At 44.0% G+C, this 27695-nt stretch overlaps 2 protein-coding genes across 2 annotated transcripts in view; both read right to left on the reverse strand.

Annotated features, from left to right (window-relative positions):
- Window positions 1–60: 60 nt before the first annotated feature.
- On the reverse strand, window positions 61–5525 carry rft1 (RFT1 homolog). Its single transcript, XM_032550344.1, has 10 exons — window positions 5313–5525; window positions 5153–5238; window positions 4941–5063; window positions 3539–3830; window positions 3188–3322; window positions 2842–3102; window positions 2621–2765; window positions 2432–2537; window positions 2097–2346; window positions 61–1744 (listed from the first exon to the last, which is right to left on the reverse strand). Exons 1-10 carry the CDS (start codon window positions 5373–5375, stop codon window positions 1580–1582), a joined length of 1626 nt encoding a protein of 541 aa, XP_032406235.1. The 5' UTR covers window positions 5376–5525; the 3' UTR covers window positions 61–1579.
- A 1254-nt stretch (window positions 5526–6779) lies between these two features.
- prkcda (protein kinase C, delta a) overlaps window positions 6780–27695 on the reverse strand; it is a 64953-nt gene continuing 44037 nt past the window's right edge. The window contains exons 15-18 of the mRNA XM_032550332.1: window positions 9560–9698; window positions 9261–9449; window positions 8342–8470; window positions 6780–8221 (exon numbers count right to left, since the gene is read on the reverse strand). Of these exons, the coding sequence (XP_032406223.1) occupies window positions 8063–8221; window positions 8342–8470; window positions 9261–9449; window positions 9560–9698 (616 nt within the window). The 3' untranslated portion in view covers window positions 6780–8062. The remainder of the gene's footprint in view (window positions 8222–8341; window positions 8471–9260; window positions 9450–9559; window positions 9699–27695) is intronic.

The following is a 27695-nucleotide window of genomic DNA, read 5'->3' on the forward strand; positions in this document are numbered from 1 at the left end:
TGCACATCAGAAAGACCAACAAATCTCTGGAAAGTTTTTCCCAGCCACATTGCAAGTTTGTTGAATTGATCCTGTAACATTTATTTGCTGTAATCCTCTTAAACTGAATCCCACACTGTAAAAAAAACAACAAAAAAAACTCAAGAAAGTGATCACGGTTAGCTTATTTCATCCACTTGTAACATGATGAAATGAGTTCAGTGGTGCTCCAGTTTCCTAATAAGTAAACTTTGGATCTAACAAATGTAAAAGGGCAGCCAGAAAGCACAGACCAGATTCACTAAATGGAGATTTTTTTTTTCTTTTATATGTGTGTGATTAGGCAGTAATCTATTATGTGTAGTCAATATCCAGAAACTGATTCAGAAAACATAAAGTAATTTAATTAACATTAATTAATAATGAAGGTTAGTAAAGGAAATATGGGTGCATATAGTGCTATTTAATCCGTGTATATATTTTTATTTTGTTTTTTTGGAATGCTGATGGTTTTCTCTCTATTTTCCAAAGTCTCTCCAGCTTCTTTGCATGTTTTACTTTCTGTTTCTGAAAAAAAAATCTGAATAATGATCTTTATCTGCATTTGCTGGCGTTAATTATGTAAGATACAGTCCAGTGATTGCTGCCATTGACTTAAGTTTTTGTGGCTCAGTGCTTGTTTTCAGTTGCCTCTTGATCGTTGCCAAAATCTTTGATTTCCACTCTTACACAAAAGTCAGAGTCCTGGTCCATCACGTATGTTTTTCTAATGGAATAATTCATTAACAAAGATATTGCTCCCAATGGCTTTGTGTAGCATGTGCTTCATTCCCGTAACTATAACTGGTGGTTCTGGTTTTGTGTGATGATGGGTCTCTTTCCCACAAAGTCACAGATAAAGCAAATGCTGCCAATAATTTTACTTTCTCTTCCTTTCCAAAGAAAACGTTATCTGTGGCTCGTCCTCTTCTAGTGACGTTTCTGTCATGGAGACCGGATAAAATTGAGCCATTGCAGCACATTTTCATTTCTTTTCACACTAGCTGACTCGGTGGTTCTGAATTTTAAATAATGAACTGAATTTGACTCTATGGTTTATAGCTAAAATTAAAATGTTACTGGTTCCGATTTTGACTGGATTAAACGGGGTTGGTTTGAATTTAAATGGATTCTGTGTGCAAGACATGGATTAGACCTTGTAAATCTTGACATGAAATTATAAATTACATTACTGGCTCTAAAGAAATAAACCAAACTGAATTCGATAAGCATTCAAATTGTTAGATTTTTGGTTTGTTCGCTTAACTTAACATTTCATACACTTGTAGCCGTGTAGTGCAAAATAAAGGTTGGTAACAAAAAAAAAAACTGCATTCTTCAAGTACATTCATGTTTTCCATTCAGGCTTAGATCCTGAAACAGAAATAACATTTGGCAAACATTCAACACAGGAATGTTAGAGTAAGAGGTCCAATTTAAAAAATATATTCCCCCTCTGTTTGACAGACAGTGACTGTTATTTAGTTGATAATCTGCTTGTTGATGTAAAATATTTTCATTCCTCAGCAGCAGCAGCAGCAGCAGTCTTTGGTGTGGTTGGTCAGGTGTGTTTCTTTCTGTAGCGAGGCAACAGCTGAGTCCTCACAAACTGCATCAGCTGAGTCTCAGTGAGAAGAACAGCCAGCAGGACGAAGAGCAGACAAACTCCTCCAACGCCGATATGGACCATCCTGAACAGCCAGCCGCCGTCGCAGCAGAAAACGGCCTGATGACCGAGAATTAAGAAGCTGATTTTACAGAAATTAAAGCGTTTTATTGTCTTGGAAAAATATTTATCCACCTTGAGTTTTATCACACCGTCACATTTCAACCACAAACTTTAACAGAGAACTTGGTGTTAAAAAAACAAAAGTTTCATCTTTATGTGGAATACCCATTTCAAATCCTTTTCAGTTATCACGTGAAATATGTTTGTGTGTTTCTATTGTATAAAATACCAGTAAAATACATTAAAGTTTGTGGTTGTAATGTGAAAAAAGACATTGAACACACTCTAAATGTACAGAAATATCTCTGAATATAAACACATTATAAGATAAAAACCTTTTCTTTAGTACCTCAGACCCTACAGTTACGCCTGCGCTGATAATGAGCACCACCAGCAGGAGCGGGGAAGGCAAAAGGCCTCGCAGCGGTTTCCACTGACTGGACTGGAAGTAGCGGTGAATGTAGAGCAGGCTGTGGGAAATACGCAGGGCCATGTTCAGGCAGTTTGCCAGGATGAAGCCGATGCCACCGGCCCACCATGTCAGCATGTAGGACAGGAGGAGGAAGGACACGGACAGAGCCAGCATGACCAGGTTATACCTGAGGACCAAACTCAAGCCGCGTTAGATTAAGAGACTTGAGGTCATGTGAGAACTGTCAGCGTATGTTTTGTCTCTATCCTTACTTGTCGACTTCCTGTTGGCTCATGGCAGCAAACACGAAGCACTCCGTCACTCCGTTCACAGCCAAAAGGAGAACATAGCAGCTGTAGCACCGCAGCAAATTAGGTCCTTTAAGGAAATCAATGGCTAGTTACTAAGATCCGAAAATAATCATATATTCAGTTTTTAAGCTTTGTTTGTAGTACACGTACCTGATCCACTGCTTAACAGGGCACCGCCGTACAGATCCAGAGCCAGGTGAGAGTATGCATATCCAAACACTGACATGATTAGTCCAATTACCAGCACCAGCTTCAGCAAACACTCCAGGACTTCTGCTGCAATCGCCACATCTTCCTGTGTGGAAAACCACAACATTAAGAGTGAAAAGCAAAGATTACCACCAAGCAGTGGTGCTTTTGTTCGTTCATACCTTTTTCTGACTTTCCACATCGCGTCCCCTCTCTAACACTTTGGCAAAGAAGATGTAGAAGCTCTCCTCGATGGGCAGGAAGATGAAGCGTGCCACCATGGAGCCCAGGTTGTTGACGATGTCGTAGATGCCCTGGTCTCCGAAGCTGAGGACGTTCAGGAAGGTCATGACGTAGCGCTCTCCCTCTGTCAGGATCTGCTTCAGGAACGACTGCTTAAAGAAGCTCCAAGTGAGCCGGGCCACGGTCCAGTCTACCAGCGGCTGCACATACAGCAGATGGTCAGGATGGTACGGTAGGATTTTATTTAAACACTATATAATCATGAAGTTGTTCCAGGTCAACAACCTCTCCATCAGCTTTGCTTGGCAGCAGATCTCTGATATGCTGCAGAGGGAAGGTCTTCTTTGCTGCTTCTTTGGAGCCCAAGAAACGAATGAAGTAGAGGACGTAGCACAACACCAGAAATCCAGTGTACACCAACTAAAGAAAATAAAAAAAGCCCAATTAATTACAATCACAAACTTCAATGTGTTTAAGTGAAACTTTAAGCTATAGAATTTTTATTTTACAAATAAAAATCAAAAAAGTGTGGAGAACATTTGTATTCCCAACATGGGACTACGATCCATCAAGTCTACATTGAAGATTGTGATTTGTAGGTATTGTATTTGTGGAGAATTTCAGCTTGTGTCTTACCTGGCCAGCAGAGAAGATGTAAAGACCCCAATCGGGGGCAAACACCACCAGCACCACAGTGACGCTGCACTTGGCGATCATAGCCAAGCTCTCAGCGATCACTTTGAGTTGGACGAGCATGTGAGCTTGAGCCAAGACCCAGAGGGGCTCAGCCAGGAGCTCCTGCACTCCAGAGAGGGCAAAGAGCACCACAGCAGGGCCGTAGTGAGGCACCGTCTGGGGATCTGGGGCCTCCAGGAGCCACAGCCACACACATCCGAGAAGGGTGGCCCATAACACACCAAGAGGCACTCTGAAAAATGGCAAACACAAATCTGCTTGGGAATGGATGGATATCTGACAAATGAGGAATTGAAAATGTGCAAGTAGATTTCTTCTATTTAGCACAAAATTAGGTGGAAACTTCACACTGGAGTTCAAGCAACGTGAATTCTGTTCCTTTTCTCTCTTCCTCCTTAATTTTCAAATTAAATAACTAATGTACTGTCAATTGAAAAACACTTTAGACCAAGGGTATGTCACCTCTACAGTTCAAAGAGTCATTTTTAGCATTAGTGCAGCTAAGAAAGAAGAACTTTAGAGCCACACATGTTAAATGACAACGTCCCATTTTTGATGAATATTTTCTATACAAGGTTTGTAGTTATTTTTAAATAGAAAAAAATTTATTTTTATTCTTAGGTTTTAAAATAAAATAAAATCCAAAACAGGACGTTACAAAAAGAAAATGGATACATTGTTTTCTATAGAACATTACTTGTGGACTATTATAGATTTAAATAAACGTAGTTCCAAAACTGATGATGACAAAAGTATACTTTAGAAAATGCAAAACGTCATGTTGTTATTTGGAATTTGATGCTTAGAAACATCAGTTGTTTGTTTTTGGGGTTTTTTCCAGATCTTATCCAGAGTTATAAAAGAGCTATTGTGTGAGATCCAAAGAACCATTTGCGGCTCTGGAGCCACAGGTTGTAGACCCCTGCTTTATACCTTTTCCCCTTTAGCCCAGACAAAAGACTCAATATTATCTCTGGTTTACACAAGGAAAGCAACTCAGGTTGATGAGATGGATCCACAGTTTAGACTGTGAATCCATCCACATTCCAAGCTTTGAGTAAATCTCAAACTTTTCAGTACTCTTCACAATATCTCATTAATGCAGATATTGCTGCTGATTGCAAACCTCTTACCACCACACTTTTTCCCTCCACTCAACCTTCTATTGCTGTGGCCGGATACAGCCCAAAGTGAATACTGTTTAGTGTAAAAATGAACAAATTAGCACAAATGAGGTGTAATTGATCTATATAATGCATCGCTTTCACCTTTTGAGTTAAATTATGGAAATAATTTTACTTTTCAACGACACTCGAACCTACTGAGAGTAATTGTGACTCACGTCAGCCATAACAGGTTGATGACTTGTCTCCAGCTGCGGCTTGTCCCCGATTCTGCACTCAGACAGGCTCTCCTGAAAGCCTCTCTGGATAAAAACACTAACGTAGAATATAGCAACGTGAGCCTGAATGATGGAGACACGAAGGAGAAGCGCAGGTTACAACGGGAGGTGAACCGAGAGCCTCACTCACCTCCTCCAGCTGTTCTCCTTACCTGACGTTCACCACGCCGATCAGCTCCTTGGAGACGAACCGCAGCGTGAAGGCGTTCAGGAGGAAGGTGAGGACACGGAACATCACCTAGGAAACGGGAAGGGTTGAAACAAAACCTGCATGTTTTGTGTCATACAGAAGAGTGGAAAGTGTTTGTTCACCTGCAGCACAACGTTGTACGACGCCAAAGTGGACGCATTTTTCAAGATGTCCTGCGTGCTCATTTCGGACCCTCTATAAAGTTCGGTTCGGACGTCAAAGAGGAACCGGCTGGTTTTTAAATCGGGAAAACATCGTAGAGTCGCTACGTAGAACGGATCCACAGTGGAACACAAGCGCTTCCGTACACATTGTACGTAATTACGTGGCGGTGTGACGTCAAAAGATGTTCGATTTCCATTGGCAGCGCTAGAGGGCGTAGCTCTCCCCTTTATGATGTAAAACAGTGCCTCTCTGTTACAGAAAATGTGGCATTTGTGCAGAGGTGGATAGAGTTGCCAAACGTTGCTCTCTAATAACCTCCTGAGACCCAGCAATACATTTTTGTCCTCTGTGGAGGACATAGGTTTTTTTGTTCATAACTCTGAAACCATACATGCCACTGTGTTAAATCCTGTTGGTCCTTAGAGAGGACATCCTGGGCCTCAAAATGTGTTCATATTTGCCACAAGAGAGTCCCGATGTCCTCTCCAAAGGACATACTGTAATAAATAAATAATAACATGTTTTGAAACTTTTTCAATTGTAGTGATGTTTTTTCACTCCAAAGAGTCATGTAGTGAAAAAAAAAAAAAATTCAAAAACTTTTTTTTTTCTGGGTCTCAGGAGGATATGAGTGGGCCACTTCAACATATTTTTTACTCAAGCAAAAAGCAGTCAACCAAGAAATTACTCAAGTAAGAGTAAAAAAGCATTCTGAAAAAGGCTACTTAGTACTGAAAAACTTAGAACATCGGTTTGATATTTTTGCAAGAAAGTTAGGTGCTAATTCTAGTTTTTTAAAGACTAAAGGCAGAAAAAAACAATAAACATAAACGACATACCTGCAGATAACCAAATTCAGGTGGAATAAACTTTTTTACATCAATCCCTCTTAATATAAACTTTATAAAACCAAATTGTACGGTAATGTATGTTAGAACTGGGTAAAGTACTTCCTGTGACCATATATGTTTACTGCACATTTGCTTGAGACTCAACAGATAAATAACACCAGCAACAACATTTCTCCTTCTTTCGTTTCTCCTCACTTTAATTTACACTGTAGGTTCATGTCTTTATTTCAGGCATTTTTGGTTGAAAGACGTTTGCTATTTGTATATCAATATGCAATAAAGAGAAAAGTAAAGCTCTGACAATATTTTAAATAAAAACAGACAAATTTTAAAAATAATTTTATTTTATTTAAATAAAACTACAATGTTTGGACATATTGAGCGGAGCTCTGTGATACTGGGTTATTACTAAATCAAGTTTTAGACTTCTCCACTATTTTCTCCCTCTTCCTGTTTCTTGTTTGCTTTTGTTGTTTGTTGCTTTTTTCACTAATTTTTCTCTAACAAATCTTTGAGTCCTTCACAGAACAGCTAGATTTAGACTGAGAATAAATGGCACACATGTGGACTGTATTTAAGAACTATTGAATTAATTTGATTTTATTTTGATATTAAATCAGAATCAAACACAATTACATGGCACGACGTTCAAGCTTGTATTTGTAAAAATTAAATGATCATTAACTACTGCTCTGGTCTACTTTGTGTCGGTCTGTCACATAAAAACCTAATAAAATACACTGAGGTTTGTGATTATAATATGATAAAATGTGGAAAAGCTGAAGGAGCGCTGCATTTAGAGAACAATTTAATTTTCTCATCTTGAAATGAATGTTAAAAATACAAACTGAAGATTAAAATACAAAATAAAATTAAATTAATGTGTTCAGACTATAAAGTAGAAGCATGTATAACAAACATAATCCAACCCATGTAATCTTTTTAATAAGAATGCTTTGTACCATAGATTAGATGTACATAAACCTAAGAGCTTCATTATTACAAACAAAAAAAGAAGCAGTCTTGGGAGCTGATGTTTTGCTTTTTAAATCAGATGTAAATATAGAGATAGTAAAAAAAAAAAGTACATCATTACCGAACCAATATACATGATACAGCAATATACATCTAAAATATCTATATACAGCAATTCAGTGATGTCCTGCTCCCTAGCTACATTCAGATAGCAATTATTAAACTCCCTTTAGTCATAACTTTACCAAATTCACCACCGTCTATAGGCAGGAGTGATCTGTACAGCAATGGGCGGCTGATTGCGTTTAAATTTGATCTTTTCATCTTCAACAATCAACACAACCACGGCTGAATCTTAAGTCAAAAGCAAGAGTCCAGAGGTTTCTGAAAGATAATGTTAATTATTGATCTACAGTTTGAAAACAGACATGTTATTGTTCTGAGTCATACACATGCACTCACCTGACCTACACAATTAATCTACAACAGTACAGTTTACACGTGAAGCTTTTTCCTCCCTTCATTATTTACCATCTGCAGTTATAGTCAGCTGCATGTGATGAAGGAAACAAAAAGGCTGCAGATGGTAGCACTGACGTTACATGGAGTCAAAGTATTTTCAGCCTCCCACCGTGTTCTTATTACTCATACAGGCTTTCACAGCCGTAACCAATAATAAGCATGCACACAAATACAATAACATCAATATATACAGTACAAGCATTATTTTCTATATGTACCAACAGAGAATAGTTTAAACCCGAAATGAAAGTTACATAAATACTGATTTGTTTGAGGAACACCTCATTTGTCTGAAAGTAGGGGAAATGTCCCTTGAACAACAGGAGAAACTCCTCAGTCAGGTTGGTGCTAAAAACCAATCACTTCTCTAGAAGGTGCTCCATTTTGGGGTTTATGAACGAAAAGCCAGAAAATGCAGTCTGGTCCATGGAGTCTATGAAGTTCTTGTCGCTGTAAGAAAGCCGCGCTTTCTCATTGAGGAACTCCCGATCGAAGTTGCTGCAGTCATTTGGAGCTTTCTGGAAACGAGAAGAAAACAAATCTCAGAGAAACTAAAAGACAGTGACCATCATTAGATAACAGCACAGGATCTGTGGTTTATAATGTCTTTCCTCTGGAAAAAAAAGCATGAAACGCACCACTTTGGGTTTGAAGGGAGGTTCAACTTCTCTCCTCGTCAGGGCCTGCCAGTTAATGCTCTTGAAGAAGGAGTGTGACTGAAGCGATCCCACGATTCCTAGCCTGCATGAGGGGTCTCTTTCAAACAACTGCATGGAGAGATTAAAAAAAAAGTTAGAAAGATTAAATTAGGACATGCCATGTCTGCTCTCCAGTCTTAATAAAATTAGCATAATTATCGACACTGCAAAGACATAAAAACTTAGCAAGTATTTTGGTCTAGCATCTAGTGCAAATATCTTAGAACACCTGAAATAAGAAAGAACGTCTCACAAGTAACTCTTCAGAAAGATGTAGGAGCTTGTTGTAAGCCAATAATTCCTTAATATTGATGGAAAAAGTACTAGTTCGACTAGCATAGTACTTCACTTATAAAATGCGAAAATTGTGTTGTTAAAAGTGAAATAATCTGAGGTAATAATATGAGACACTAATGTTTTTGGGGTTTCATTATCTGTAAGGCATAATAATAAAAATGACAAGAAACAAAGGGTTGAAATATTTCACTCCACATGTAAAGAATCTAAAAAATATGAAACTTTTTACTATTTTTTTTTCTCATGAGGACCTAGTTGTGTCTTTAATAAAGCTGATGATGATAACATATTTAATTTTATAAATAAAATTAAATATATCATTTAATTTTATATATATATAATTGTATATAATAAAGGTAAAAGACAGTAAAGGACTTTTACCTTTATTGTAAAAGACATTTGGATACAAGAGGATTATAAAGAATATGTTATGAGTCAAAACATATGCAACACTGATGCACTAAATGCAATTTGACATGGTTAACTAATCTTTCAGTGCTTATTCATAGTTGCTAGTAATCTGTATCTCTTGTTGACTTAACATGAGTTATGCGATACAAACCCGTTCAAGCAAGTCTTTGGCATCCTTGTTGATCCAGCGAGGATAGTGAGGCGTGTCCACGCGGATGGACTCAAACAGCTCATCCTCATCGTCGCCGTGAAAAGGCGACTGACCGATCAGCATCTCGTACAGCAACACCCCAAACGACCACCAGTCGACCGAGAACGAGTACTTCTGTCCCAGCAGGATCTGGGTTGAAACAGAAAGCGTTCAGTCTGAAACATTTTGAACAAACCGAGTCTGTTTCAAACGGAAATCTTTCAGAACAAGGGAAAGCTTGTAAGAGCGATCCGATTTACCTCTGGAGCAATGTAGTCGGGGGTACCACAGAAAGTTGTGGCCCGATTCTCCCCGAACACGTTCTCTTTGCACATACCAAAGTCAGCGATCTTTATGTGGCCCTCGTAATCCAGCATGACATTGTCTAATTTAAGATCTCTGAAAAATGTAAAACGAAGATTAGGATTAAGTGAGATAAACCACTGTCGGTTTCCAGTTACTGTGTACAATTATTTTAAATGAAGATGAGGTTTGTCACATAATGAACCTTGAAAAATGATTTGACATTAATGCTAATTCAATAAAGAGTCAATTGTCTGAATCCGAGCTGATTTATCACTAATTGAGTCCGCTCCTGCTTTCAAATAATGCTTGTACAGTCTAATGTTACATTTAATGCTAAATGTTAGTTTTTTCCTATCAAATCATTATTTCAACTCACAGGACTTTATGCTGTTTTTTTGACAGGTGGAACATTTGATAAACAGTAAAAACAAGCATTTATTATGCTTTTCATGTGTGGTTACTCAGATTAGTTTGAGTTAATCAGTTCATTTTCTTCCTTAGATGTTTATTTTATTTTGAACATGTAAAATGTCAGAAAAAAAACAAGACCAACAAGAAAATACAACAATAAAAACATAATTAAAGCTGCAAGCAGCCTCGGGCGGCCCTCGCAGCAAGCGCCGCTCCGGCCTATTGGCCACCGCGGGGGTTCCGGCCACCGCAGAAGCTCTCGCGCGTTTTCCAGAGCCGCAGCCCGCTCCCCACCGCAGAAGCTCTGCCGCAGTTTCCAGCACTGCCGCCCGCTAGCCGCCGCAGAAGCTGTCGCGCATTTTCCCCAAATTACATCTCAAACCCGTTGGGCTCTTTAGAGCAGAACAAAGGTCATACATATCCAGTTTGGCGCCAATCGGATGATCCATGTGTGAATTAGAGCCAAACGTATGTATATGGCGAGGGACTGATATTCGCCATTTGGCCACGCCCACACGGTTCAGCCAGCAGTGAGCATTGACAGAGTTTATCATCCGAATCATCTTGATTAGGTCAAGAGAGCCATAAACAGAGCTTTCCAAGGAAAAAAACGGCACTTCCTGTTCCGAGGGGGCGGGGCTTAGATGACGTCATAATATGATGACGTAGGATCGACGGGCAAGCCTCCAGGATCACTCAGGCCAAGTTTGATGCAGCTCGGTCAAAATATGTGGAATGTAGAGGCAAACGTATACGAACGGCGTTGCCGCCATTGAAAACTCTTGGCACTTTAAAGCAAGCGAGACCAACTTCCTATCTGTCATCCAACACAGAATCACCTTGATTAGGTCAAGAGAGCCATAAACAGAGCTTTCCAAGGAAAAAAAGGCACTTCCGGTTCCGAGGGGGCGGGGCTTAGATGACGTCACAATGTGATGACGTAGGATCGACGGGCAAGCCTCCAGGATCACTCAGGCCAAGTTTGATGCAGCTCGGTCAAAATATGTGGAATGTAGAGGCAAACGTATACGAACGGCGTTGCCGCCATTGAAAACTCTTGGCACTTTAAAGCAAGCGAGACCAACTTCCTATCTGTCATCCAACACAGAATCACCTTGATTAGGTCAAGAGAGCCATAGATGAAAGTTTCCAAGGAAAAAAATAGCACTTCCTGTTCTGAGGGGGCGGGGCTTAGATGACGTCATAATCTGATGACATAGAATTTTCAGACATCACACCAGCATCACTCAAGCCAAGTTTGGTGCAGCTCGGTCGAAACATGTGGAATCTAGAAGCAAAAGTATGGCATCGGCGTTACAGGTCACTTCGCCACGCCGCCACGCCCAGCTGCTATCTCAAAGCCGGTCAGGGTTGGAAACCTCAACACACCAACATGTCTTCTGTCTCTGGACACAGGTTCATGTTGATTAGGTCAAAGGGCTAAGAGAGCGACCGTTCACAGTAAAACATGACACTTCCTGTTCTCAGGGGGCGTGGCCTACGTGATGTCATCATTTGACCATATGGTATTGTAGGCCACCTGATGACGATCAATCACTGAAAGTTTGGAGTCTCTGTGACTTTTTGTGTTAGAAATACCAATTTTTCAATTTTCCTGTGTATTACAAAATCGAAGAATTTCATCTGCAGGGCAATGCTGCCCTCTGGTGTCGAATTACTGAAATAATGAAACTATTTCAGTGGCCAGCAGAGGGCAGCATTGCCCTACAAACGACGAACATGTACTGTTTATTATGTAATTACACAGAAGATCTCTCTAATTCATTCTGAGGGGGCGGGGCTTAGATGACGTCATAATATGATGACATAGCATTGTCAGGCATCACAACAGCATCACTGAGGCCAAGTTTGGTGCAGCTCGGTCGAAACATGTGGAATCTAGAAGCAAACGTATGGCATCGGCGTTACAGGTCACTTCGCCACGCCGCCACACCCAGCTGCTTCATCGCAGCCGGTCAGGGCTTGAATCCACAACACACCAACATGTCTTCTGTCTCTGGACACAGTTTCATGTTGATTAGGTCAAAGGGCTAAGATAGCGACCGTTCACAGTAAAACATGACACTTCCTGTTCTCAGGGGGCGTGGCCTACGTAAAAAAATAATTTCACGACAGGGTATTTTAGGACACCCGATGACGATCAATCCCAGAAAGTTTGGTCCCTCTATGTGTTTTTGTATAGGAAATATAAGAGTTTCGTGTTTCATGGCGAGTAGGTGAACTTTGACCCCTGGTAACCCCCCTTCAGCAAGATCATACAGTCACCAATTTGATAACTTTAAATCAGACATGCCTTATGATCAGACTGACCGAGTTTGAAGCCGATCAATCGAAATCCCTAGGAGGAGTTCGATCAAATGCAAAGGCTGTAAACGTCACACTCGAGGTCCAAAATGGACCTTCAATACAAAATGGCCGACTTCCTGTTGGGTTTAGAGCATGGCTCCAAGAGACTTTTTTGTACGTCCTGACAAGATACACATGTGTACCAAGTTTCGTAATTCTAGGATAAAGCATGGCATGGGGCTGTTCATTTAAAATACTCTAGGGGTCGCTATAGAAAAATTAGGCCACGCCCACCAAATATCGCTATGGATTCCTGTTCGGGGATGGATAAGGATCCATCCTAGTGAGTTTGAAGCAGCTCACCCCGAAACTGTGGAATTCAGAGCCAAACGAAATTCGATGGCGTTCGCAACGCCGCCACGCCCACCTGCTTCATCGCAGCCGGTCGGGGTTGGAATCCACAACACACCAACATGTCTTCTGCCTCTGGACACAGTTTCATGTTGATTAGGTCAAAGGGCTAAGATAGCGACCGTTCACAGTAAAACATGACACTTCCTGTTCTCAGGGGGCGTGGCCTAAGTGATGTCATCATTTGACCATAGGGTATTGTAGGGCACCCGATGACGATCAATCACTGAAAGTTTGGTCCCTCTATGTGTTTTTATATAGGAAATATAAGAGTTTCGTGTTTCATGGCGAGTAGGTGAACTTTGACCCCTGCTAACCCCCCTTCAACATGCTCCAAAACTCACCAATTTGATAACTTTAAATCAAACATGCCTTATGATCAGACTGACCGAGTTTGAAGTCGATCAATCGAAATCCCTAGGAGGAGTTCGATCAAATACGAAGGCTGTAAACGTCAAAATCGAGGAAAAAAATGGACGTTCAAGACAAAATGGCTGACTTCCTGTGATAGTTGGCTAATAACATTAAATGTAAGTTCTGAGTCTTTTGGTGAGCTCTACAAGTGTGCCAAATTTCATGTCTCTACGATGAAGTACGTTCATACCATTGTGTTAACAGAAAATTGCTAGTTGCCGCCGTTGAGCAATTTTTTTTGCGATTTTTGCAACAACCTTAAAATTCAAAATTTTTAATTTTTCTAGTTGCGACCGCCAAGTTTGGTGAGTTTTTGAATATGATAAAGCCCCCAAAAAGGCACACGAAGAGGTGGGAAGAATAATTAAAGCTGCAAGCAGCCTCGGGCGGCCCTCGCAGCAAGCGCCGCTCCGGCCTATTGGCCACCGCGGGGGTTCCGGCCACCGCAGAAGCTCTCGCGCGTTTTCCAGAGCCGCAGCCCGCTCCCCACCGCAGAAGCTCTGCCGCAGTTTCCAGCACTGCCGCCCGCTAGCCGCCGCAGAAGCTGTCGCGCATTTTCCCCAAATTACATCTCAAACCCGTTGGGCTCTTTAGAGCAGAACAAAGGTCATACATATCCAGTTTGGCGCCAATCGGATGATCCATGTGTGAATTAGAGCCAAACGTATGTATATGGCGAGGGACTGATATTCGCCATTTGGCCACGCCCACACGGTTCAGCCAGCAGTGAGCATTGACAGAGTTTATCATCCGAATCATCTTGATTAGGTCAAGAGAGCCATAAACAGAGCTTTCCAAGGAAAAAAACGGCACTTCCTGTTCCGAGGGGGCGGGGCTTAGATGACGTCATAATATGATGACGTAGGATCGACGGGCAAGCCTCCAGGATCACTCAGGCCAAGTTTGATGCAGCTCGGTCAAAATATGTGGAATGTAGAGGCAAACGTATACGAACGGCGTTGCCGCCATTGAAAACTCTTGGCACTTTAAAGCAAGCGAGACCAACTTCCTATCTGTCATCCAACACAGAATCACCTTGATTAGGTCAAGAGAGCCATAAACAGAGCTTTCCAAGGAAAAAAAGGCACTTCCGGTTCCGAGGGGGCGGGGCTTAGATGACGTCACAATGTGATGACGTAGGATCGACGGGCAAGCCTCCAGGATCACTCAGGCCAAGTTTGATGCAGCTCGGTCAAAATATGTGGAATGTAGAGGCAAACGTATACGAACGGCGTTGCCGCCATTGAAAACTCTTGGCACTTTAAAGCAAGCGAGACCAACTTCCTATCTGTCATCCAACACAGAATCACCTTGATTAGGTCAAGAGAGCCATAGATGAAAGTTTCCAAGGAAAAAAATAGCACTTCCTGTTCTGAGGGGGCGGGGCTTAGATGACGTCATAATCTGATGACATAGAATTTTCAGACATCACACCAGCATCACTCAAGCCAAGTTTGGTGCAGCTCGGTCGAAACATGTGGAATCTAGAAGCAAAAGTATGGCATCGGCGTTACAGGTCACTTCGCCACGCCGCCACGCCCAGCTGCTATCTCAAAGCCGGTCAGGGTTGGAAACCTCAACACACCAACATGTCTTCTGTCTCTGGACACAGGTTCATGTTGATTAGGTCAAAGGGCTAAGAGAGCGACCGTTCACAGTAAAACATGACACTTCCTGTTCTCAGGGGGCGTGGCCTACGTGATGTCATCATTTGACCATATGGTATTGTAGGCCACCTGATGACGATCAATCACTGAAAGTTTGGAGTCTCTGTGACTTTTTGTGTTAGAAATACCAATTTTTCAATTTTCCTGTGTATTACAAAATCGAAGAATTTCATCTGCAGGGCAATGCTGCCCTCTGGTGTCGAATTACTGAAATAATGAAACTATTTCAGTGGCCAGCAGAGGGCAGCATTGCCCTACAAACGACGAACATGTACTGTTTATTATGTAATTACACAGAAGATCTCTCTAATTCATTCTGAGGGGGCGGGGCTTAGATGACGTCATAATATGATGACATAGCATTGTCAGGCATCACAACAGCATCACTGAGGCCAAGTTTGGTGCAGCTCGGTCGAAACATGTGGAATCTAGAAGCAAACGTATGGCATCGGCGTTACAGGTCACTTCGCCACGCCGCCACACCCAGCTGCTTCATCGCAGCCGGTCAGGGCTTGAATCCACAACACACCAACATGTCTTCTGTCTCTGGACACAGTTTCATGTTGATTAGGTCAAAGGGCTAAGATAGCGACCGTTCACAGTAAAACATGACACTTCCTGTTCTCAGGGGGCGTGGCCTACGTAAAAAAATAATTTCACGACAGGGTATTTTAGGACACCCGATGACGATCAATCCCAGAAAGTTTGGTCCCTCTATGTGTTTTTGTATAGGAAATATAAGAGTTTCGTGTTTCATGGCGAGTAGGTGAACTTTGACCCCTGGTAACCCCCCTTCAGCAAGATCATACAGTCACCAATTTGATAACTTTAAATCAGACATGCCTTATGATCAGACTGACCGAGTTTGAAGCCGATCAATCGAAATCCCTAGGAGGAGTTCGATCAAATGCAAAGGCTGTAAACGTCACACTCGAGGTCCAAAATGGACCTTCAATACAAAATGGCCGACTTCCTGTTGGGTTTAGAGCATGGCTCCAAGAGACTTTTTTGTACGTCCTGACAAGATACACATGTGTACCAAGTTTCGTAATTCTAGGATAAAGCATGGCATGGGGCTGTTCATTTAAAATACTCTAGGGGTCGCTATAGAAAAATTAGGCCACGCCCACCAAATATCGCTATGGATTCCTGTTCGGGGATGGATAAGGATCCATCCTAGTGAGTTTGAAGCAGCTCACCCCGAAACTGTGGAATTCAGAGCCAAACGAAATTCGATGGCGTTCGCAACGCCGCCACGCCCACCTGCTTCATCGCAGCCGGTCGGGGTTGGAATCCACAACACACCAACATGTCTTCTGCCTCTGGACACAGTTTCATGTTGATTAGGTCAAAGGGCTAAGATAGCGACCGTTCACAGTAAAACATGACACTTCCTGTTCTCAGGGGGCGTGGCCTAAGTGATGTCATCATTTGACCATAGGGTATTGTAGGGCACCCGATGACGATCAATCACTGAAAGTTTGGTCCCTCTATGTGTTTTTATATAGGAAATATAAGAGTTTCGTGTTTCATGGCGAGTAGGTGAACTTTGACCCCTGCTAACCCCCCTTCAACATGCTCCAAAACTCACCAATTTGATAACTTTAAATCAAACATGCCTTATGATCAGACTGACCGAGTTTGAAGTCGATCAATCGAAATCCCTAGGAGGAGTTCGATCAAATACGAAGGCTGTAAACGTCAAAATCGAGGAAAAAAATGGACGTTCAAGACAAAATGGCTGACTTCCTGTGATAGTTGGCTAATAACATTAAATGTAAGTTCTGAGTCTTTTGGTGAGCTCTACAAGTGTGCCAAATTTCATGTCTCTACGATGAAGTACGTTCATACCATTGTGTTAACAGAAAATTGCTAGTTGCCGCCGTTGAGCAATTTTTTTTGCGATTTTTGCAACAACCTTAAAATTCAAAATTTTTAATTTTTCTAGTTGCGACCGCCAAGTTTGGTGAGTTTTTGAATATGATAAAGCCCCCAAAAAGGCACACGAAGAGGTGGGAAGAATAATAATTAAAGCTGCAAGCAGCCTCGGGCGGCCCTCGCAGCAAGCGCCGCTCCGGCCTATTGGCCACCGCGGGGGTTCCAGCCACCGCAGAAGCTCTCGCACGATTTCCAGAGCCGCAGCCCGCTCCCCACCGCAGAAGCTCTGCCGCAGTTTCCAGCACCGCCGCCCGCTAGCCGCCGCAGAAGCTGTCGCGCATTTTCCACGCCCGTCCACCGGGCGACACGCGTGAATGCGTTCGGCGGCGCTCCCCGACGACTGTCAAAAAATCTGGTGCAGATCGGTCGATGCGTCGAGGAGATACAGCCGATGTATTAACTTAGGGGGCGCAGTGGAGCCAAATTACATCTCAATCCCGTTGGGCTCTTTAGAGGTGAACAAAGGTCATACATATCCAGTTTGGAGCCAATCGGATGATCCATGCTTGAATTAGAGCCAAACGTATGAATATGGCGAGGGACTGATATTCGCCATTTGGCCACGCCCACACGGTTCAGCCCGCAGCGAGCAATGACAGAGCTCATCATCCGAATCATCTTGATTAGGTCAAGAGAGCCATAAACGGAGCTTTCCAAGGAAAAAAACGGCACTTCCGGTTCCGAGGGGGCGGGGCTTAGATGACGTCATAATGTGATGACGTAGGATCGACGGGCAAGCCTCCAGGATCACTCAGGCCAAGTTTGATGCAGCTCGGTCAAAATATGTGGAATGTAGAGGCAAACGTATACGAACGGCGTTGCCGCCATTGAAAACTCTTGGCACTTTAAAGCAAGCGAGACCAACTTCCTATCTGTCATCCAACACAGAATCACCTTGATTAGGTCAAGAGAGCCATAAACAGAGCTTTCCAAGGAAAAAAACGGCACTTCCGGTTCCGAGGGGGCGGGGCTTAGATGACGTCATAATCTGATGACATAGAATTTTCAGACATCACACCAGCATCACTCAAGCCAAGTTTGGTGCAGCTCGGTCGAAACATGTGGAATCTAGAAGCAAACGTATGGCATCGGCGTTACAGGTCACTTCGCCACGCCGCCACACCCAGCTGCTTCATCGCAGCCGGTCAGGGCTTGGATCCACAACACACCAACATGTCTTCGGTCTCTGGACACAGTTTCATGTTGATTAGGTCAAAGGGCTAAGATAGCGACCGTTCACAGTAAAACATGACACTTCCTGTTCTCAGGGGGCGTGGCCTAAGTGATGTCATCATTTGACCATTGGATATTATTGGACACTCGATTATGATCAATCACTGAACGTTTGGTGTCTCTGTGAGTTTTTGTGTTAGAATTACAAATTATTTAATTTTTTCCTCCATTACAACATTGAACTGTCATTCCGTAGGGCAATGCTGCCCTCTGGTGTCGAATTACTGAAATAATGAAACTATTTCAGTGGGCAGCAGAGGGCAGCATTGCCCTACAAACAACGAACATGGACTGTTTATTATGTAATTACACAGAAGATCTCTCTAATTCATTCTGAGGGGGCGGGGCTTAGATGACGTCATAATATGATGACATAGCATTGTCAGGCATGACACCAGGATGAGTCAGGCCAAGTTTGGTGCAGCTCGGTCGAAACATGTGGAATCTAGAAGCAAACGTATGGCATCGGCGTTACAGGTCACTTCGCCACGCCGCCACACCCAGCTGCTTCATCGCAGCTGGTCAGGGCTTGGATCCACAACACACCAACATATCTTCTGTCTCTGGACACAGTTTCATGTTGATTAGGTCAAAGGGCTAAGATAGCGACCGTTCACAGTAAAACATGACACTTCCTGTTCTCAGGGGGCGTGGCCTAAGTGATGTCATCATTTCACCACAGGGTATTTTAGGACACCCGATGACGACCAATCACTGAAAGTTTGGTGTCTCTGTGAGTTTCTGTGCAGGATATATAAGAGTTTGGTGTTTCATGGCGAGTAGGTGAACTTTGACCCCTGGTAACCCCCCTTCAGCAAGCTCATACAGTCACCAATTTGATAACTTTAAATCAAACATGCCTTATGATCAGACTGACCGAGTTTGAAGCCGATCAATCGAAATCCCTAGGAGGAGTTCGATCAAATACGAAGGCTGTAAACGTCAAACTCGAGGTCCAAAATGGACCTTCAACACAAAATGGCCGACTTCCTGTTGGGTTTCGACCATGGCTCTAAGAGACTTTTTTGTACGTCCTGACAAGATACACATATGTACCAAGTTTCGTAATTCTAGGTTAAAGCATGGCTTGGGGCTGTTCATTTAAAATACTCTAGGGGGCGCAATAGATAAATTAGGCCACGCCCACCAAATTTTGTTATGAATTCCTGTCGGTGGGTGGATAAGGATCCATCCTAGTGAGTTTGGAGCAGCTGGGCCCGAAATTGTGGAATTCAGAGCCAAACGAAATTCGACGGCGTTCGCAACGCCGCCACGCCCACCTGCTTCATCGCAGCCGGTCGGGGTTGGAATCCACAACACACCAACATGTTTTCTGTCTCTGGACACAGTTTCATGTTGATTAGGTCAAAGGGCTAAGATAGCGACCGTTCACAGTAAAACATGACACTTCCTGTTCTCAGGGGGCGTGGCCTAAGTGATGTCATCATTTGACCATAGGGTATTGTAGGGCACCCGATGACGATCAATCACTGAAAGTTTGGTCCCTCTATGTGTTTTTATATAGGAAATATAAGAGTTTCGTGTTTCATGGCGAGTAGGTGAACTTTGACCCCTGCTAACCCCCCTTCAACATGCTCCAAAACTCACCAATTTGATAACTTTAAATCAAACATGCCTTATGATCAGACTGACCGAGTTTGAAGTCGATCAATCGAAATCCCTAGGAGGAGTTCGATCAAATACGAAGGCTGTAAACGTCAAAATCGAGGAAAAAAATGGACGTTCAAGACAAAATGGCTGACTTCCTGTGATAGTTGGCTAATAACATTAAATGTAAGTTCTGAGTCTTTTGGTGAGCTCTACAAGTGTGCCAAATTTCATGTCTCTACGATGAAGTACGTTCATACCATTGTGTTAACAGAAAATTGCTAGTTGCCGCCGTTGAGCAATTTTTTTTGCGATTTTTGCAACAACCTTAAAATTCAAAATTTTTAATTTTTCTAGTTGCGACCGCCAAGTTTGGTGAGTTTTTGAATATGATAAAGCCCCCAAAAAGGCACACGAAGAGGTGGGAAGAATAATAATAATAAACAGTACAGATACAATAGGCCTTCGCAGCGCTTTGCTGCTCGGGCCTAATAATAAACAGTACAGATACAATAGGCCTTCGCAGCGCTTTGCTGCTCGGGCCTAATTAAAGCTGCAAGCAGCCTCGGGCGGCCCTCGCAGCAAGCGCCGCTCCGGCCTATTGGCCACCGCGGGGGTTCCGGCCACCGCAGAAGCTCTCGCACGATTTCCAGAGCCGCAGCCAACTCCCCACCGCAGAAGCACCGCCGCAGTTTCCAGCACCGCCGCCCGCCAGCCGCCGCAGAAGCTGTCGCGCATTTTCCCCGCCCGTCCACCGGGCGACACGTGTGAATGCGTTCGGCGGCGCTCCCCGACGACTGTCGAAAAATCTGGTGCAGATCGGTCGATGCGTCGAGGAGATACGGCCGATGTATCAACTTAGGGGGCGCAGTGGAGTCAAATTACATCTCAAACCCGTCGGGCTCTTTAGAGGTGAACAAAGGTGATACATATCCAGTTTGGCGCCAATCGGATGATCCATGTGTGAATTAGAGCCAAACGTATGTATATGGCGAGGGACTGATATTCGCCATTTGGCCACGCCCACACGGTTCAGCCAGAAGCGAGCATTGACAGAGTTTATCATCCGAATTACCTTGATTAGGTCAAGAGAGCCATAAACGGAACTTTCCAAGGAAAAAAACGCCACTTCCTGTTCCGAGGGGGCGGGGCTTAGATGACGTCATAATGTGATGACGTAGGATTGACGGGCAAGCCTCCAGGATCACTCAGGCCAAGTTTGATGCAGCTCGGTCAAAATATGTGGAATGTAGAGGCAAACGTATACGAACGGCGTTGCCGCCATTGAAAACTCTTGGCACTTTAAAGCAAGCGAGACCAACTTCCTATCTGTCATCCAACACAGAATCACCTTGATTAGGTCAAGAGAGCCATAGATGAAAGTTTCCAAGGAAAAAAATAGCACTTCCGGTTCCGAGGGGGCGGGGCTTAGATGACGTCATAATCTGATGACATAGAATTTTCAGACATCACACCAGCATCACTCAAGCCAAGTTTGGTGCAGCTCGGTCGAAACATGTGGAATCTAGAAGCAAAAGTATGGCATCGGCGTTACAGGTCACTTCGCCACGCCGCCACGCCCAGCTGCTATCTCAAAGCCGGTCAGGGTTGGAAACCTCAACACACCAACATGTCTTCTGTCTCTGGACACAGGTTCATGTTGATTAGGTCAAAGGGCTAAGAGAGCGACCGTTCACAGTAAAACATGACACTTCCTGTTCTCAGGGGGCGTGGCCTACGTGATGTCATCATTTGACCATATGGTATTGTAGGCCACCTGATGACGATCAATCACTGAAAGTTTGGAGTCTCTGTGAGTTTTTGTGTTAGAAATACCAATTTTTCATTTTTTCCTGTGTATTACAAAATCGAAGAATTTCATCTGCAGGGCAATGCTGCCCTCTGGTGTCGAATTACTGAAATAATGAAACTATTTTAGTGGCCAGCAGAGGGCAGCATTGCCCTACAAACGACGAACATGTATTGTTTATTATGTAATTACACAGAAGATCTCTCTAATTCATTCTGAGGGGGCGGGGCTTAGATGACGTCAAAATATGATGACATAGCATTGTCAGGCATCACAACAGCATCACTGAGGCCAAGTTTGGTGCAGCTCGGTCGAAACATGTGGAATCTAGAAGCAAACGTATGGCATCGGCGTTACAGGTCACTTCGCCACGCCGCCACACCCAGCTGCTTCATCGCAGCCGGTCAGGGCTTGAATCCACAACACACCAACATGTCTTCTGTCTCTGGACACAGTTTCATGTTGATTAGGTCAAAGGGCTAAGATAGCGACCGTTCACAGTAAAACATGACACTTCCTGTTCTCAGGGGGCGTGGCCTGAGCGATGTCATAATTTCACCACAGGGTATTTTAGGACACCTATTGTTGATCAATAACTGAAAATTTGGTGTCTCTGTGAGTTTCTGTGCAGGATATATAAGAGTTTCGTGTTTCATGGCGCGTAGGTGAACTTTGACCCCTGGTAACCCCCCTTCAGCAAGCTCATACAGTCACCAATTTGATAACTTTAAATCAAACATGCCTTATGATCAGACTGACCGAGTTTGAAGCCGATCAATCGAAATCCCTAGGAGGAGTTCGATCAAATACGAATGCTGTACACGTCAAAATCGAGGTCAAATGAAATTCAATCTAAAATGGCCGACTTCCTGTTGGGTTTCGACCATGGCTCTAAGAGACTTTTTTGTACGTCCCGACAAGATACACATGTGTACCAAGTTTCGTAATTCTAGGTTTAAGCATGGCTTGGGGCTGTTCATTTAAAATACTCTAGGGGTCGCTATAGAGAAATTAGGCCACGCCCACCAAATTTTGTTATGAATTCCTGTCGGTGGGTGGATAAGGATCCATCCTAGTGAGTTTGGAGCAGCTGGGCCCGAAATTGTGGAATTCAGAGCCAAACGTATGGCAACGGCGTTACAGGTCACTTCGCCACGCCGCCACGCCCACCTGCTATGTCAAAGCCGGTCAGGGTTGGAATCCTCAACACACCAACATGTCTTCTGTCTCTGGACACAGTTTCATGTTGATTAGGTCAAAGGGCCAAGATAGCGACCGTTCACAGTAAAACATGACACTTCCTGTTCTCAGGGGGCGTGGCCTAAGTGATGTCATCATTTGACCATAGGGTAGTGTAGGGCACCCGATGACGATCAATCACTGAAAGTTTGGTCCCTCTATGTGTTTTTGTATAGGAAATATAAGAGTTTCGTGTTTCATGGCGAGTAGGTGAACTTTGACCCCTGCTAACCCCCCTTCAACATGCTCCAAAACTCACCAATTTGATAACTTTAAATCAAACATGCCTTATGATCAGACTGACCGAGTTTGAAGTCGATCAATCGAAATCCCTAGGAGGAGTTCGATCAAATACGAAGGCTGTAAACGTCAAAATCGAGGTAAAAAATGGACGTTCAATACAAAATGGCCGACTTCCTGTGATAGTTGCACTATGAAATCTATACCAAATTCTGAATGTCTTTTTGAGCTCTACATGTGTACCAAATTTCATGTCTGTACGATGAAATAAATGAATTGCAAAGGTTCCGTTGAAAATTGCTAGTTGCCGCCGTTGAGCAATTTTTTTTGCGATTTTTGCAACGACCTTAAAATTCAAAATTTTTAAACCGCCTAGTCGCGACCGCCAAGTTTGGTGAGTTTTTGAATATGATAAAGCCCCCAAAAAGGCGCACGAAGAGGGGGTAAGAATAATAATTAAAGCTGCAAGCAGCCTCGGGCGGCCCTCGCAGCAAGCGCCGCTCCGGCCTATTGGCCACCGCGGGGGTTCCGGCCACCGCAGAAGCTCTCGCGCGTTTTCCAGAGCCGCAGCCCGCTCCCCACCGCAGAAGCTCTGCCGCAGTTTCCAGCACTGCCGCCCGCTAGCCGCCGCAGAAGCTGTCGCGCATTTTCCCCAAATTACATCTCAAACCCGTTGGGCTCTTTAGAGCAGAACAAAGGTCATACATATCCAGTTTGGCGCCAATCGGATGATCCATGTGTGAATTAGAGCCAAACGTATGTATATGGCGAGGGACTGATATTCGCCATTTGGCCACGCCCACACGGTTCAGCCAGCAGTGAGCATTGACAGAGTTTATCATCCGAATCATCTTGATTAGGTCAAGAGAGCCATAAACAGAGCTTTCCAAGGAAAAAAACGGCACTTCCTGTTCCGAGGGGGCGGGGCTTAGATGACGTCATAATATGATGACGTAGGATCGACGGGCAAGCCTCCAGGATCACTCAGGCCAAGTTTGATGCAGCTCGGTCAAAATATGTGGAATGTAGAGGCAAACGTATACGAACGGCGTTGCCGCCATTGAAAACTCTTGGCACTTTAAAGCAAGCGAGACCAACTTCCTATCTGTCATCCAACACAGAATCACCTTGATTAGGTCAAGAGAGCCATAAACAGAGCTTTCCAAGGAAAAAAAGGCACTTCCGGTTCCGAGGGGGCGGGGCTTAGATGACGTCACAATGTGATGACGTAGGATCGACGGGCAAGCCTCCAGGATCACTCAGGCCAAGTTTGATGCAGCTCGGTCAAAATATGTGGAATGTAGAGGCAAACGTATACGAACGGCGTTGCCGCCATTGAAAACTCTTGGCACTTTAAAGCAAGCGAGACCAACTTCCTATCTGTCATCCAACACAGAATCACCTTGATTAGGTCAAGAGAGCCATAGATGAAAGTTTCCAAGGAAAAAAATAGCACTTCCTGTTCTGAGGGGGCGGGGCTTAGATGACGTCATAATCTGATGACATAGAATTTTCAGACATCACACCAGCATCACTCAAGCCAAGTTTGGTGCAGCTCGGTCGAAACATGTGGAATCTAGAAGCAAAAGTATGGCATCGGCGTTACAGGTCACTTCGCCACGCCGCCACGCCCAGCTGCTATCTCAAAGCCGGTCAGGGTTGGAAACCTCAACACACCAACATGTCTTCTGTCTCTGGACACAGGTTCATGTTGATTAGGTCAAAGGGCTAAGAGAGCGACCGTTCACAGTAAAACATGACACTTCCTGTTCTCAGGGGGCGTGGCCTACGTGATGTCATCATTTGACCATATGGTATTGTAGGCCACCTGATGACGATCAATCACTGAAAGTTTGGAGTCTCTGTGACTTTTTGTGTTAGAAATACCAATTTTTCAATTTTCCTGTGTATTACAAAATCGAAGAATTTCATCTGCAGGGCAATGCTGCCCTCTGGTGTCGAATTACTGAAATAATGAAACTATTTCAGTGGCCAGCAGAGGGCAGCATTGCCCTACAAACGACGAACATGTACTGTTTATTATGTAATTACACAGAAGATCTCTCTAATTCATTCTGAGGGGGCGGGGCTTAGATGACGTCATAATATGATGACATAGCATTGTCAGGCATCACAACAGCATCACTGAGGCCAAGTTTGGTGCAGCTCGGTCGAAACATGTGGAATCTAGAAGCAAACGTATGGCATCGGCGTTACAGGTCACTTCGCCACGCCGCCACACCCAGCTGCTTCATCGCAGCCGGTCAGGGCTTGAATCCACAACACACCAACATGTCTTCTGTCTCTGGACACAGTTTCATGTTGATTAGGTCAAAGGGCTAAGATAGCGACCGTTCACAGTAAAACATGACACTTCCTGTTCTCAGGGGGCGTGGCCTACGTAAAAAAATAATTTCACGACAGGGTATTTTAGGACACCCGATGACGATCAATCCCAGAAAGTTTGGTCCCTCTATGTGTTTTTGTATAGGAAATATAAGAGTTTCGTGTTTCATGGCGAGTAGGTGAACTTTGACCCCTGGTAACCCCCCTTCAGCAAGATCATACAGTCACCAATTTGATAACTTTAAATCAGACATGCCTTATGATCAGACTGACCGAGTTTGAAGCCGATCAATCGAAATCCCTAGGAGGAGTTCGATCAAATGCAAAGGCTGTAAACGTCACACTCGAGGTCCAAAATGGACCTTCAATACAAAATGGCCGACTTCCTGTTGGGTTTAGAGCATGGCTCCAAGAGACTTTTTTGTACGTCCTGACAAGATACACATGTGTACCAAGTTTCGTAATTCTAGGATAAAGCATGGCATGGGGCTGTTCATTTAAAATACTCTAGGGGTCGCTATAGAAAAATTAGGCCACGCCCACCAAATATCGCTATGGATTCCTGTTCGGGGATGGATAAGGATCCATCCTAGTGAGTTTGAAGCAGCTCACCCCGAAACTGTGGAATTCAGAGCCAAACGAAATTCGATGGCGTTCGCAACGCCGCCACGCCCACCTGCTTCATCGCAGCCGGTCGGGGTTGGAATCCACAACACACCAACATGTCTTCTGCCTCTGGACACAGTTTCATGTTGATTAGGTCAAAGGGCTAAGATAGCGACCGTTCACAGTAAAACATGACACTTCCTGTTCTCAGGGGGCGTGGCCTAAGTGATGTCATCATTTGACCATAGGGTATTGTAGGGCACCCGATGACGATCAATCACTGAAAGTTTGGTCCCTCTATGTGTTTTTATATAGGAAATATAAGAGTTTCGTGTTTCATGGCGAGTAGGTGAACTTTGACCCCTGCTAACCCCCCTTCAACATGCTCCAAAACTCACCAATTTGATAACTTTAAATCAAACATGCCTTATGATCAGACTGACCGAGTTTGAAGTCGATCAATCGAAATCCCTAGGAGGAGTTCGATCAAATACGAAGGCTGTAAACGTCAAAATCGAGGAAAAAAATGGACGTTCAAGACAAAATGGCTGACTTCCTGTGATAGTTGGCTAATAACATTAAATGTAAGTTCTGAGTCTTTTGGTGAGCTCTACAAGTGTGCCAAATTTCATGTCTCTACGATGAAGTACGTTCATACCATTGTGTTAACAGAAAATTGCTAGTTGCCGCCGTTGAGCAATTTTTTTTGCGATTTTTGCAACAACCTTAAAATTCAAAATTTTTAATTTTTCTAGTTGCGACCGCCAAGTTTGGTGAGTTTTTGAATATGATAAAGCCCCCAAAAAGGCACACGAAGAGGTGGGAAGAATAATAATAATAAACAGTACAGATACAATAGGCCTTCGCAGCGCTTTGCTGCTCGGGCCTAATTAAAGCTGCGAGCAGCCTCGGGCGGCCCTCGCAGCAAGCGCCGCTCCGGCATATTGGCCACCGCGGGGGTTCCAGCCACCGCAGAAGCTCTCGCACGATTTCTAGAGCCGCAGCCAACTCCCCACCACAGAAGCTCTGCCGCAGTTTCCAGCACCGCCGCCCGCTAGCCACCGCAGAGGCTGTCGCGCATTTTCCACGCCCGTCCACCAGGCGACATGCGTGAATGCGTTCGGCAGCGCTCCCCGACCACTGTCAAAAAATCTGGTGCAGATCGGTCGATGCCTCGAGGAGACACAGCCGATGTATTAACTTAGGGGGCGCAGTGGAGCCAAATTACATCTCAAACTCGTTGGGCTCTTTAGAGGTGAACAAAGATCATACATATCCAGTTTGGCGTCAATCGGATGATCCGTGTGTGATTTAGAGCCAAACGTATGCATATGGCGAGGGACTGATGTTCGCCATTTGGCCACGCCCACACGGTTCAGCCAGCAGCGAGCATTGACAGAGTTTATCATCCGAATCATCTTGATTAGGTCAAGAGAGCCATAAACGGAGCTTTCCAAGGAAAAAAACGGCACTTCCGGTTCCGAGGGGGCGGGGCTTAGATGACGTCATAATGTGATGACGTAGGATCGACGGGCAAGCCTCCAGGATCACTCAGGCCAAGTTTGATGCAGCTCGGTCAAAATATGTGGAATGTAGAGGCAAACGTATACGAACGGCGTTGCCGCCATTGAAAACTCTTGGCACTTTAAAGCAAGCGAGACCAACTTCCTATCTGTCATCCAACACAGAATCACCTTGATTAGGTCAAGAGAGCCATAAACGGAGCTTTCCAAGGAAAAAAACGGCACTTCCGGTTCCGAGGGGGCGGGGCTTAGATGACGTCATAATGTGATGACGTAGGATCGACGGGCAAGCCTCCAGGATCACTCAGGCCAAGTTTGATGCAGCTCGGTCAAAATA

The sequence above is a fragment of the Xiphophorus hellerii genome, chromosome 20 (assembly GCF_003331165.1).
Source record: "Xiphophorus hellerii strain 12219 chromosome 20, Xiphophorus_hellerii-4.1, whole genome shotgun sequence".
Taxonomy (NCBI): Eukaryota; Metazoa; Chordata; class Actinopteri; order Cyprinodontiformes; family Poeciliidae; genus Xiphophorus; species Xiphophorus hellerii.